This window comes from Enoplosus armatus, chromosome 19, assembly GCF_043641665.1.
Source record: "Enoplosus armatus isolate fEnoArm2 chromosome 19, fEnoArm2.hap1, whole genome shotgun sequence".
Lineage (NCBI taxonomy): Eukaryota > Metazoa > Chordata > Actinopteri > Centrarchiformes > Enoplosidae > Enoplosus > Enoplosus armatus.
Genome location: NC_092198.1, coordinates 17,040,677 through 17,053,788, shown reverse-complemented (window position 1 = coordinate 17,053,788; position 13,112 = coordinate 17,040,677). Strand labels below are relative to the sequence as shown.

The following is a 13,112-nucleotide window of genomic DNA, read 5'->3' as shown; positions in this document are numbered from 1 at the left end:
CAAGAAATGTACACCTGTTTTCTGCTCATCATGTATGTGTGTATGCTCAGAAATGTAGGTGCACTCAATTGTGTTTCAAAGGACAAAGGCTGGTCTGTTTGCTAAGTTTTCTCAAAATCTGTTTTTCTTGTGTGTGGGTGGAAGATACATGACCTGTGTTTGTGTGAGTGTGTGTGAGTGTGCATGAGAGTGTGTGTCCATACTCCATCTCCTCCTCAGCGATGCTCTTCTTCCCTCCCAGCTGTCGTTTTCTCATCTCGGCTAGCATGGCCTGGATCTCCTCCTTCATCTCCTTCAGGCTTTTGTCTGGAGTTCCATCTCTCCGCGAGAGAGTCTGGTTCAACTCGGCAGCCTTCAGCTGGAGGTCTGGACACACAGACGCACAGAAAGACTGCTGTGAGGATGCTACAGATGGACGGATTGAGTTCATGGTGTTGCATTCCCACAAACACTGGAAGAAAAACTCTAGTTTCAATTCCAGTATCTCTGGAAAATATCACTGAAACTTCATTAGCATACATCCCTGAACATATTATCACCTTATAAAGATGTTTACATGTTAGCCATCAATTCCAATAGTCCAATATTCATTCTGTCTTGTTTTTTTTTTTTTTTTTACCAACTCCTGAAAAAAACATCTGGGTCTTTAGCTGCTAGATGATGAACTTTCTTCCTCAGCTAGTCGCTAATGATGACTGTCTGCTGTTTGGCGCTGTGCAGGCAGTACAGGGTTTTTAGGGGTTGGCAGCAGTTGGCTGCTGCAAACAGGTTTGAAAAGATATTTTGAGATATTTCACTCAAAACCACAAATGCCAACCTCATTGTGGAGCTAGAGCAATAGTCAGAGGATCACCAAAATCAGTACATTTCATCCTCTGGGCACTCCATCCAATAGTTAGGACCAAAGTTGACCAATTGGCCGACTGAAATGATTCATTAGTTGGGCTGTTAAGAAAGTCTAACCTAAAAATAAATAGAATATTATGGACTGTGTTGCTGTTTCACTGACAGTTTGCCATATCCCATGGCAACTGAAAAAAACAAAACAGATATTGAAACATTGGGAACAACATTGCTAAGAAATCCTCTGTACACATGGAAAGATACAGTATGTAGAGATACATGAATATTGTTCAGAAATATGCTACCAGTAAACAGACATACAGCCCTGATGGACATTCTGCCTGTGGGCTCGACTGTCATGTTTCAGCTTCATGGCTCAAACAGAAAGACAGACAAAAATCACACCGTTTGATCTTCACTCATTTAAACACAGACACACACACAGACACACACTGTGAGTCAGACACACAAAAACACGCACATGAACTGTTTTAACACCATTCAAAGCCAGTGATTTTGGCAGACTTCATGTCTGCCCTGCTTTTATCAAATTAAAGGCAGTGGAATCTCAAACCAATCAATGATGAAACTGCACTAAAACACTCCAAGGCTCATTTGAATAATACTCAAACTGCTGGAACTTAATGAGGACGGTGTGTGTGTGCAAAACAGCAGAGGGTAAAGAGTGTGTTGTGTATTTCTGTAATGTGCGTGTGAATGCAGCAAGCGGTTTTGTGTGTGTGGTATTTGTCGGCAGTGATGGTGTGTTCCTCTCTCATTTGACATGTAAACGTGGTATGATTAAAGCAAGTTGCAACTTAAATTGTGTGTGTGTGAGAGAGTGTTTGTAGGTGGGTGGGCCTGTGTGTGTGTGTGTGTGTGTGTGTGATTGTGGCAATGCAGCATTTCCTCTCATTTGAAATGTAAACATGATGTGATTAGAGCCAAGACAGAACTAAAGCCATCATGCTAATGAACAGCTGTACTGCATGTGTGTATGTGTGCGCATGCTGCATTTGTATGTGCGCATGTGTGAGTGTGTGTGTGTGTGTGTGTGTGTCACAGCCATATAATTACATGGTGGGATTTAAAAGCCAATTAAACACTTAAAACGTGGATGGAATCATATTATGGTATCTAGTCAACACGGACACACACACTGAGGAAAGTGTGTACAGTATTTTCTTGTCTCATTATATGTGTGTGTCTGTGTATGGCTGTGTGTGTGTGCACAGTTGTATGAATGTGTGTACATTCGCACCAGTGTTTGTGTATGTGGTGTGTTTGTGTGTGTGTGTGTATTGTGATAGCCACTAATTAAGTCTCTAATTGCTACTCTCAATCATCCAGTGAGCCACGACACACTCTCTTTTCCTCTCTCTCCCCCTCTCAGACACACACACACACACACACACACACACACACACACACACACACACACACACACACACACACACACACACACACACACACACACACACACACACACACACACACGCTCACACTGTGATTAGGCAGAGGGCCAGAGAGCTAGGAGCAACAACAAGGAGAGGACAGTTTCATCACAGCCAGTCAGAAATTGTTGGTTTGGTAACTTTCCTTTCTTCCCAGAAGCCATTCTCATTTCATAATGGTAATCAAAATAACTAATTATTTGAACTGCAGAGTTTTACACACATTTGTTGTTGTTGTTTAACATTAGTGTGGGGTGGGGAGAAGTACTCAAAAGTACACTAAATCCAACTAGGACTCCAAAGCTGTTCAAAGTAAAGGTGGGAAACCGACCGAGATGATTGATATTTACAAAGACAAGAATCCTCATACATGACAACTATTTCCACCAACACACAGATGTTTTTAGTCTCAACAGTCTGGAAGGGACACATATTGAATTGAGTAAATATAGAGGACAACACACTGGAGACAAGTAATGTGGGCTATGATTACATAGTATTTCTTGCGTGTTTCTTTACCAAAACAGAATGGACTTTCATCAAAAACCGTTCCCCTTGCTACTTTATGCTGCAATTTTCCCAGTAAAGGCAAAAAAAAAAGGGTGGACAAATGCTAAAATTCTAATGAAATGGTGGATAGAGAGATGAGACGCTGAGCAGAGAGAGCTGGAGGTAAGTGAAAATCATAAGACTGCCTGTGGCTCTGAACTAAAAACCTAAACGAACAGCTGACAAAACGCTCTCCACTTACTCGCTTGCTATGGAGCAAGTGCCTAGTATTTAATTGTCTTTATCAGCAGATGAAGTTTGCTCAGTTGTCATGGAACAGTACTGCACTTTAAGGTCTTTTTGTCCACGTTAATCTCAATTTCTAAGCCAACTTCTCAGCCAACATGAAGGAGAAGTCCTAAAAATGCTCAGAATAATGGTCTGTATGTTAATGAATGATCTACGAACAAGTGAGTAAGTGGATCTTGAGTGGAGATTGTTTTGTCAACTGCTGTTTCCAAAGTCAAGAATGAACTATCAAGCTCACCAAGATGAACTGTTTTATAAAATATTCATGTCATACTGCACTGTTTTACTTGTTCTTGTCTTTGTTTTTTTTAATATTTGATTCAAACTTTTTTGAGGACTGACATGGACCGCAGAAAAGAGGGACTAAGTGGGGGTGAGCAAAAGAAAGATTTTTTTTTATGTGGTGAGCCTTAGAAGCCACTAAAGAAGAGCTCGACCAATCCCAGCACAAAGGGTCAGAGTGACCTGCAAGGTGGCACTCCTGGCTGAAGATGGTGAAAAGACGACTTGAACACAAGAACTGCACAACTCTTGTCCGATGACAAAATATTAGTTTCCACATGGAAGGACACTGACGGCCAGGAATCACTGCTCAAAGCACTGAAACCCCCTTTGGACTTCAGTGATACCCTTTCCAGTGAACCATATGTAAGGGCTGTGACTCACACATGTGGCAGGAGAACACATCACAAGCTGGTCACACAGCCATTGATGCAGCGGGGGCTGATGGAGGAGACGCTGCAGCTGCACTGGCAAAACGATACTGAAGCTGAAGTGAACAACTATCTGCTGGTTCCACATGCAGAGAGGCAACGCGAGACAAGTCTTCTGTATGACGCTGCCTCTGCCAGAGAGAACCATCTGGCCTCTGCTTTAAACCCGTGGCTAATAGCATCCTACTGTAGGACAGCTGTATTAGATGTACATCTAATATTTGTGGGTTGTGGCTAAAGAGTGTAATCAGCAAGGAGTTTACCCTGTACTTCTCATTTATTATCAAACTGCAGATGAACACTCCAAAAATAAATAACCCTGTAAGCTTAAAGCTGCTATAGTCAATATTTTTATATTAACAATGGATAGAATTATTACATGAGTGTGAAAGAGGTTGCTTGTAGTGACAAACCCGCAGAGAATGATCACCTGACTCTGTTTCAGCGTCTTTCAGCTCACTGTTTGGGTTTTCGGCCCACAACCTTATTGGTTTTATTCACCACTCTCATCAGCGTTGTTTCCACATGCAGCTGGCAGCTGTTTTCAACAAAAAGGTCTAAAAGCCCACTGCATGCTACATGCATACGTCCCTTCAGGGGTTGGTGGAAAACAAAACAGAGCTTAAAGGAGAGCGAACGTTCATCAAGTGGATGCATGCTAACATTTGTGTTAGAGCAAGTGTTTCCCTCTACCTGACAAATGCACAAACACCATTTTGCTTGTGCAGTTTCACTGTTGCCACATACAGCCGCCCTCCCAGGGCACTAGCACAGTTACTTGCTAACTAGCTGCTAACAAAATAAAACAAACGGAGTCACTGCACCCTATTATCTTGGTGGGTGACTCTTTATCACCATGGTTAGTGATGCTACAGCCTGCTGGAGCCGTCTTTATTGTTCAGGCAACACTTTGCACCACCAGCTGGCACCGAGCGCCGGCAGCTGGCCGCCGGCCCATCAGCCTTTGTGTTTGAGCGAAGTTTTACATTAGTGAGCTAACAAGGAGGCAGAGAGATGTTTTGTTGTCTCACTTCCAAGATGTCTCTCCTTCAAAAGGTGGGCCTGATAGAATTGAGTAAATACAGGCTGTAGTACAAAGGCTTTGTGGGGATGTTAATACTGAAACTAGTCTTGATAATAATAACACTTTTCTTATCGTAGTATTTCTTTTACATCCAATTCAACTTGTAAGTCTCTCTGAAGATGATATATATATATATATATATATATGTCTCCCATTCTCCTCTAATGTATATATATATATATATATATATATATATATATCTCCCATTCTCCTCTAATGTAATAACCTAAATTTCCCACAGGGATCCCTTACATTTAATATAATGCAATATACTCTAATAACAGATGAAACTAGTGAGACAGTAGACAGATAAATCCAGAAATCCTAGCTGCCAGGATATGGAGGCAGTTAATGGAGGAGAGAAGGTGTTCATTTCTGCTACCTTTAGCTCCCAGCAGTGTATCCCTGATGAACTGCTCCAGGTCCTCAGCTCGTTTGTGAATCCTGTCAGCATCATCCTCAACCTGCTCTCCGTCAGCAGACACCTTAGTGGCCTACACACACACACACACACATTATAAAATAATAAACAAGTGTTGAATAAGTAAACATATTGACTTCTGCCTAATGAAAGAAGGGAAAACACGGAGGGATGAGGTCTTACAGTAGATGTAAAGGAATGACAGACGATGACGGCAGTACATACACATACATACACACAATCAATATTATTCTGTTAGTGTGTGTGTGTGTGTGTGTGTGTGTGCAGTTCAGTCTGTTTACCTTCTGTTTTCCTTGTTTACATGTGCACTCACAAGCCACAACATACACAAACACAGAGATGGATGAATTATTGACATAAAAAGAAAACACAACCTCACACATTAACCCACACACACACACACACACACACACACACACACACACACACACACACACACACACACACACACACACACAGAGGACCAGGAAAACGAGAGATGGATGAATCCTTGACTGACATGAAAACACACACACACACAAATACAGGAAGAACGAGCAGGTAATTATTGTTGTGATTTGACAAGACCATGCTATATAATTTTAGCTGGTGTGTGTGAGTGAGTATGTGTGTGATGGGGTATGGGTGATAGCATCGCTGTCAACAAATGTCAAGGCCCCAGTCCCTAAAAGGGTGTAGCTTGACAGCATGAATGTGAGTGTTATTTTTCTTCACTTTGCAGTGGTACACCACCTCCACTAGAGAAGTGTTTTTCTATTTTGGTTAACTCCTCTTTGAGACACAACTGTGACTCTAAAGATTGTAAAGTAAAAAACAAAATGTTTGTATAGATTTTTGCATTCTGTATGAGGGCAAAGACAGAAATGCTTTTGGGCGTTTACTGAATATGTTTTATACAAAAACATTAAGATTATTCATTTGAAGTACTTTCAAGCATGCATGAATTCCCTAATGGGTCTACCAGGCACAGGCCCAGGGGCCCCTAAGGGACCCCTAAGGGACCCCTAAGGGCCTCTGTTTGAAGTGACTTATTAACATTTCTGATTGGAAATGTGTAAGTCAATACTACGGATGACCTGATCACGATTTATGAGCCCAGTCCTTTCATATTCTGTTGTTATTGTTATTCATATCCAGAATGGAGTCCAGGGGCCCTGAAAGCTCCAACCTTACTTTGTGTCAACTGGTTTGTGCTAATGTAATTGAAATTTGTTTTGGAATATGCACTATTAAAGTTCAATATAAACTGCCATGATAAGGGCCTAGTGGAGTTTTTGACCACTACTCGTGCAGGCGTTGGTTTCATGTTATACTACTGATTGACAGTTGGTTTTTGAGTCAGTTTTGAGACTTTCATTATATCAGTTTTGTTGCATATTCCTAAATTAATTTGAGTTTGATCAAATTAACACACTGCAAACCTGGGGCTAGTATTGCATATTCCACAGAGAGCACAAGGAACAGGGGGGTTAATAGGGGCCCACCAGCTTATTTATACCCCAGGGCCCCTTGCAGGTTAACCCAGGTATGGTGCCACTGTCTCATAAATTGTCCAAGATTAATCCCTCTGTAGACCAAACAGTCCCAGCACATTGTATACGCTTTTGCTCAGCTGGTTAAGTGAGATTTCAGTTTTAAAACATGTGTCTGACACTTTATCAAGATGTTGGAAAAGTGGTAGAATTGGTTTCTGTACTGCTTTTATGTCAATCAGCATGCTGCAGCTGGCTACTGGTTAGGCTGGGTTTTGTGTTGCACAGCTTGATGTAGAAATGACTACACTTGTGTCTTTGCTGTTCTTTGTTGTTGCTGTTCTGGCCTAAACAATGATCTCACTCCCTGCGACAGACCGAGAAAGAAAGAGGGATAGAGAGAGCCAGGAAGACAGACAATGACAGACACCAAAGTCGAGGCAAAAGTAAAACAAAAGTGTCTCTACCCTGCTGTGTAGTTGGTCCATCTCAACGACCAGTGATCCCAGGTTGGAGTCGGCCAGTTGCAGTAATCTCTCCGGAGCTTTCTGAGGTGACAGCATGTGCTGCAGGAGACAAACAGAGAGATGAAGGAATTACATAGAGAAATGTCTGACACATTTTGGCCCAAGGCTAGGCTTTTGAACCGCCTGGCTCTGTGCTGTAGAGCCGAAGAGAAGAGGATGAGCAAGGGAGGGTGAGGAAGAAAGAAAGACAGAATTAAACAGAAAACACATCTGATGAAACCCAATATATTTGAATCACAGTAAACATAATTATAACATAGTTCAATTATGAGAATGAAGTAATGAAATGGTAATGCAACCACAGTTCAAAATGTCTTATCACAATTTACTGGAAACATGGTAAGTGTTAATCAGGTTTAACAGCACCGTGCGCATGATGTTGTTGACAATGCAAATGCGCAACAGCCCCACATGATGATTTGTATTGGAGGAGGAGGCAATTAAAGACAAATGAAGATGTTAGGATTCCTAACACTTTGAAAACACTTGAAAACAAGCTCATGTTAATGACAATGTTCCTCTAACTTGTGTAGGTTGAGTGAGCCATCTCATTGGACTGTCAAGTATTCAAATAACTCTGTTTTCATTACATAGGGCAATTTTTCATAGTATGTATGTATAGATTATTTTTTGTTAGTTGTTTGCAAAGAAATGAGTATATCCAAACCATTTACCAAAGCCCTTCCCCAACCTGATTATTAAAAAACATGGACAGATTTGTAAGCTAATCATCCAAACGGAGTTATGCTAGAGAGAAATCATGAGCACTGCAATTGAAGAACGATTCTGTTTCTTTATTTCTGTCTTCTACATGGATCATCAACTGGTGAGGATGCTGACTTTTAGCACAATATCATGTATATAGCCATCAAGTGCATATTTGAGACGCATGTCACTAGATTCTACTTTCAAAACGAGCTGGAAGCATTAAAAAGTCAGCCAGTGACAGTGTTTTCAACCAACTGGTGGAGCTAATGTTAGCTTAATTAGCTAAAATCGACGGCCACCAACTAGAAGCGAGAATCCTGCTTTTGTCGTCTTCTTTCTGACGTCAAAGAAATTACTAAGAATTTGGAGAGGTAAATCTGGCACTGCTAAAGTGGAAGACTTGACAGCACAGTACAGTAACTAAGTAAGAAAGACATTTAGGCACGAGATAAAAATAAATTCAAAATATCCCTTCCAACCAGGCAACGACAGATTTTACCTTGAGTTCCTCTGTCATGTTCTCGAAGCGGTACAACACCTTATAAGGTGGTGGGAGGGGCGTGGTCAGGGTGACGTCAGTGATGATGCGATACAGGCGGTCCATATCACTGATCAACAGACCCGAGCACTCATCATCACAGGCTAGAGAAACAAACATAAACACACAGTTAGACACAGCTGGTGTGTAATGAGGCCAACTAAATCTGTTAGAGAGGTTTACAGACGCTTTGCTTGATTTCGTGTGTGTGTGTGTGTGTGTGTGTGTATGTCGAAACTTTGCACTTTGAGTTTTAGCTTGGCAGAGAGAAATGAGAGGAAGAAAAAGAAAGAAAGTATTTTTACTACTGAATGTGTGTTTCTGCTTTATTTGTGAGTCTGTAAAGATATCAGTGTGTGATCGTGGTGACTGCTTGTGTTTTTGTGTTTAAGTGACTCTGGCATCCGAAAGACAGGGCTGCCGATGCATGAAATTCACCACAGAGAGGGAAAAGCACCTATCATGAGCACACACTGCAGGCTAAAAAACACACAGTAATGCAAGCACACACCAGGGAATTCACTCAGACACACGCATACACATTTTCCTGTTTTGTATGTGTGTGAGTTTCTCTTCCCTCTCTATAGCCCGAGGCTGATTTATTGCAGGAATTAAAATTTCTGACAAGGGAAATCAAAGATAAATTAAATAAAATAAAAACAGTTTCTACTCTATCAATCTCTGACAAAACCAGAACACTCAAATACACCAATGCATCCATGCAGTCACATCCACGCACACACATACACACACAGGTACAGTGAATGTACCGTACACTGTATGTGGGAGTTAATAGCTGCTTGCCAAATTCAAGCCATTCAAGAATCCCAGTAATGGAGGACTGTATTCACTAACTTGCACACAGCTTGAAAGCCTCCTGTACTGCACATGCACAAGGTGTCCATCACTGTCGGCTCTCTGCGGCGCTGGTTGGTTGCCTGTCACTACAATGTTTGGCAAGACAGGCCAGATATTCTCAAATTAGCTTCTGTCTCCTCGTCTGAGGAGTTTACACATCATGGTGTACGTTCAGCCACCTTCAAGTTTGTTTGGAGAATTACTGAGCCTTTATTGAGATGATTCAGTTGTGTTGACTGACTCTCAACAAGTTTGCTTTACAAAAAAAGTCCTCTTAATGTCTCCATAAAGCCTCTAGGGGCTTTTTGATGCTGAAGTTCTCAGTGGAACACTACATGTCACAATATACTGTGTCACATTATACTAGAAAACAAATTCTAAAAGTTTGGGATTGGCGTGAGGGAACATACTGTAAAATAAGATGATTGACAAACTATGGTTGAGCAGTCTACTTGGGTAAAAATGGATTTGCAGTTCAGATAGCTCAGTTGAACACACAAACAAGACACCCTGTGTTACTTGTTAGATGTTCCTTGCTAAGACGTTGAGGGGAAAACACAAGAATGACTGAATAACTATAAGACTTGTTTCACTTCAAGGAGTTTTGAATTGTGAGTTTTTAATCTTTAAAAACTATACTAGCAGCTATAGTGGCGGCCACAGAACTCCAATACAATAGAAAGTCATTAGACTTGTGGTCAGAGCTGTAACAGATTAAGCTGCCGTGCCGCTCAGTCAAAATAACGTATATTTTTCTGTCCAATGATGCACATCATCACTTTTGTACTTAACAGTATATAACAAGTATAGCATATTACAGCTTATTATCACAACCATAAAAGCTAGAAGCCCCGAGAAGGCCTAAAGTAAACCCCAGTGAATGTCATGGATTATCTTATGCTCTGTTTAGTACACGCATGCTTCACACTGGAAATTCACACACACATGCCTGTGTTCCTTAGACAGTAAATTACAGCTGTTAAAAGTTTGGTTTAATTTAATCTTTATATCTAGAAAACAGCTTTTGTACCAAGCTGCCGGTGGGTCATCTCTAGTAATTGGTTTGATTTTGGCATCACGATTGTTACTGTGTCGTTTGTGTTTATTGTGCTCCAAGTTACTTTGCATCATGACTTTGAGCAATGACTAATAATGTAGTTTAGTTAATGTAGTTTAGACACAATGTAGTATTAACATGTGCTGTATTACAGCACATGTTAATAAGGTTTCTCCAGACCTGATGAGTTTTTCTCATCAGATTTTTGAAGCACTGTCCCTGGTTGGATTTAAACCTTATTGTGCTCAAATAATAAAATTTAATTAAACTACATTTATGAAAATCGTGGTGCATACATCATGTACAAACAACTTATGGTTGTGATTTGTATGGTATTTCTATTGTTTATAAAGGAGATGTATAATTACTGTATGTTTCACAATAAAATCAATAACTGATTTCGAACAAACTCTCATGTGGAAGTAGGCAACATTTAATAATGCAACCCATGGCATCACATATTGAAATGTAGCTGCATTTCAATGCAAATTATTTTTATATGGCTTCCTGCATTTCCCTCATTCAACACTGCTGCCTCCCAAAGTGCTCGGTTGCGTCTGGTAGGTTGTGAAAAGGGGCAGAGCAGAGGCAGAACACAGAGTGCAATCACTCCTCAACAAGTGAACAGCAGTCTGAATGCTCCGTGTAAACCATCAGGACTTGACTGAGCAAGCAATTTCCTCTCTGACCTGACAGCAGCAATTTCACATCAGCCTCTGTCTTACAACCTTTTCCTCTACGTTCTCGTACCTCTAGACATGCTAATGGCACCAAATTGGCCCGGCCATTATGGTCATAATAAGTTTAAATTAGCTCCAAATGACATTGAAATTATTTTCTAAATTACTCTGACTTCTGCCACGATCCCCCATCTCCTATGGCAACCAGAGAAACGGGCTTTGACTTCTCATTTGCATCGTCAAAATAAAGTAAAAATCACATCAGGTGACAATGCTGGGTGGTGGCCCACCAGTGAGAATAGAATATAAGAAAACAGAAGGAAGATGGAGAGAGTAGGTTTCAGGTTTCAGTAATCTAAAGGCAGTTTAATACTTGCCCAAACCAGGTGTTTTTACTATGATCTGGTATACTAAAGTTAAGTTCTGGGGTCTTCTGGTGGTAGCTTCTGTTGTTGGAGACCAGCCTTTATAATGATTTCATTTTCTATTTCAATTATTGGCACTAATCTAGTAACACCTGCATCTGTTGGCTGTTTGTTTCATAACTACAACTGCAAAGAGAGAGAGAGAGAGAGAGAGAGAGAGAGAGGAAGAAAAGACTGAATAAAAGCTGTTTGTTAGTCTTACAGATGATCCCAGCTGGTCCACACACATGCCTGTCCATGCACTGGTCACACGACTTCCCCGATGCCCCGACCCTGCAGCGGCATTGGCCTGTGACAGGGTCACATGGTCCAGGCAACGCCCCCCACACGGAACACTTACATTCCTCGCAGCGGCCGCCCGGCATACGCGGGTTACCGTGGTAACCAGTAGCACACCTGGACAGGGGGAACATGGGAGGAAGGAAAGAGTTAACTACTATTGTTGCTTGCAATTAGAAGTTTCCACTGCTTTTGATGACAGCAAATGAAGCCGGTGGCAAAGGTGCACAAACAGGAAGTGGGAAAAAAAATCCCCAGCACCTGTTGCTAAAGTAACCAAACTTCTCACTTTTCCTAAAAGCACTCATACTCTCAGTGTCAACAACTTTGTCCCAGTGTCTTGGGCATTTGATTCATATTATCATTATATATGAATCATATTATAATTTCATGATTTCTGAGCTTACATTGTTTTCAATAATTAGAGGAAGATTGTGAGTTTCTGTGTGTGTGTGTGTGTGTGTGTGTGTGTGTGTGTGTGTGTGTGTGTGTGTGTGTGTGTGTGTGTGTGTGTGTGTGTGTGTGTGTGTGTGTCTCACCTCTCGCAGTGTTTGCCCTCATATCCCTCAGGACAGGCGGTACATCGGTACTCATCGTATCCCTCTGTTACACAGGTTGGACTGAAACTAGACACAGAAAGAGAATTTTACACAGAAAAGACTTGAAAATACTTTATAAAATATAAGAAATCTTTCAATAGTTTTATAGTCATTTTTACAATTGATATTTTAAATTTGTAGAAATCCACCGCCAAAAAAACGACGGGAATAAACAGAGAAGGTTTACTTGTTTTCTGGGTTGGTGAGGGGACAGGCGCAGGGTTTACAGTCGTCATGGAAACCTCGGACTACACCGTAGAAACCCGGAGCGCAGCGTTCACACCGATCACCCTCTGTGTTGTCTTGACAGTTCTACACACACAAACACACACACACATAAATTAATGTTATATTTGTGAAGACGCTGCATTCATTCTCAAACCCAACCATGACTCGAAACCTGATGTGGAGGTGTTAAATTTCCCATCATCCTCCAGCCAGCATGAGCTCTTGGTGCGTGTGGTTGGTTTTAAATGCAGAATTCGATTGTATGAGAATATAATGTAAGCAGCTGTAACACAATTACAAAAAAACTCCTGCTGCTTATCCAGAAAGCTTTTCATCTTTTTAAAAAGGCAAACTCATTTTTAAATTAAATTAACAGCAGTTAAGCTACACTTTTATCTGCTTGTTGT

General features: G+C 41.1%; 1 protein-coding gene across 1 annotated transcript in view; it reads right to left on the bottom strand.

Annotated features, from left to right (window-relative positions):
* Positions 1-13,112, bottom strand: part of lama2 (laminin, alpha 2) — a 165,018-nt gene that overhangs the window by 34,842 nt on the left and 117,064 nt on the right. The window contains exons 34-40 of the mRNA XM_070925380.1: positions 12,665-12,789; positions 12,418-12,504; positions 11,802-11,995; positions 8,541-8,683; positions 7,274-7,372; positions 5,275-5,386; positions 204-366 (exon numbers count right to left, since the gene is read on the bottom strand). Coding sequence (XP_070781481.1) covers positions 204-366; positions 5,275-5,386; positions 7,274-7,372; positions 8,541-8,683; positions 11,802-11,995; positions 12,418-12,504; positions 12,665-12,789 — 923 coding nt within the window. The remainder of the gene's footprint in view (positions 1-203; positions 367-5,274; positions 5,387-7,273; positions 7,373-8,540; positions 8,684-11,801; positions 11,996-12,417; positions 12,505-12,664; positions 12,790-13,112) is intronic.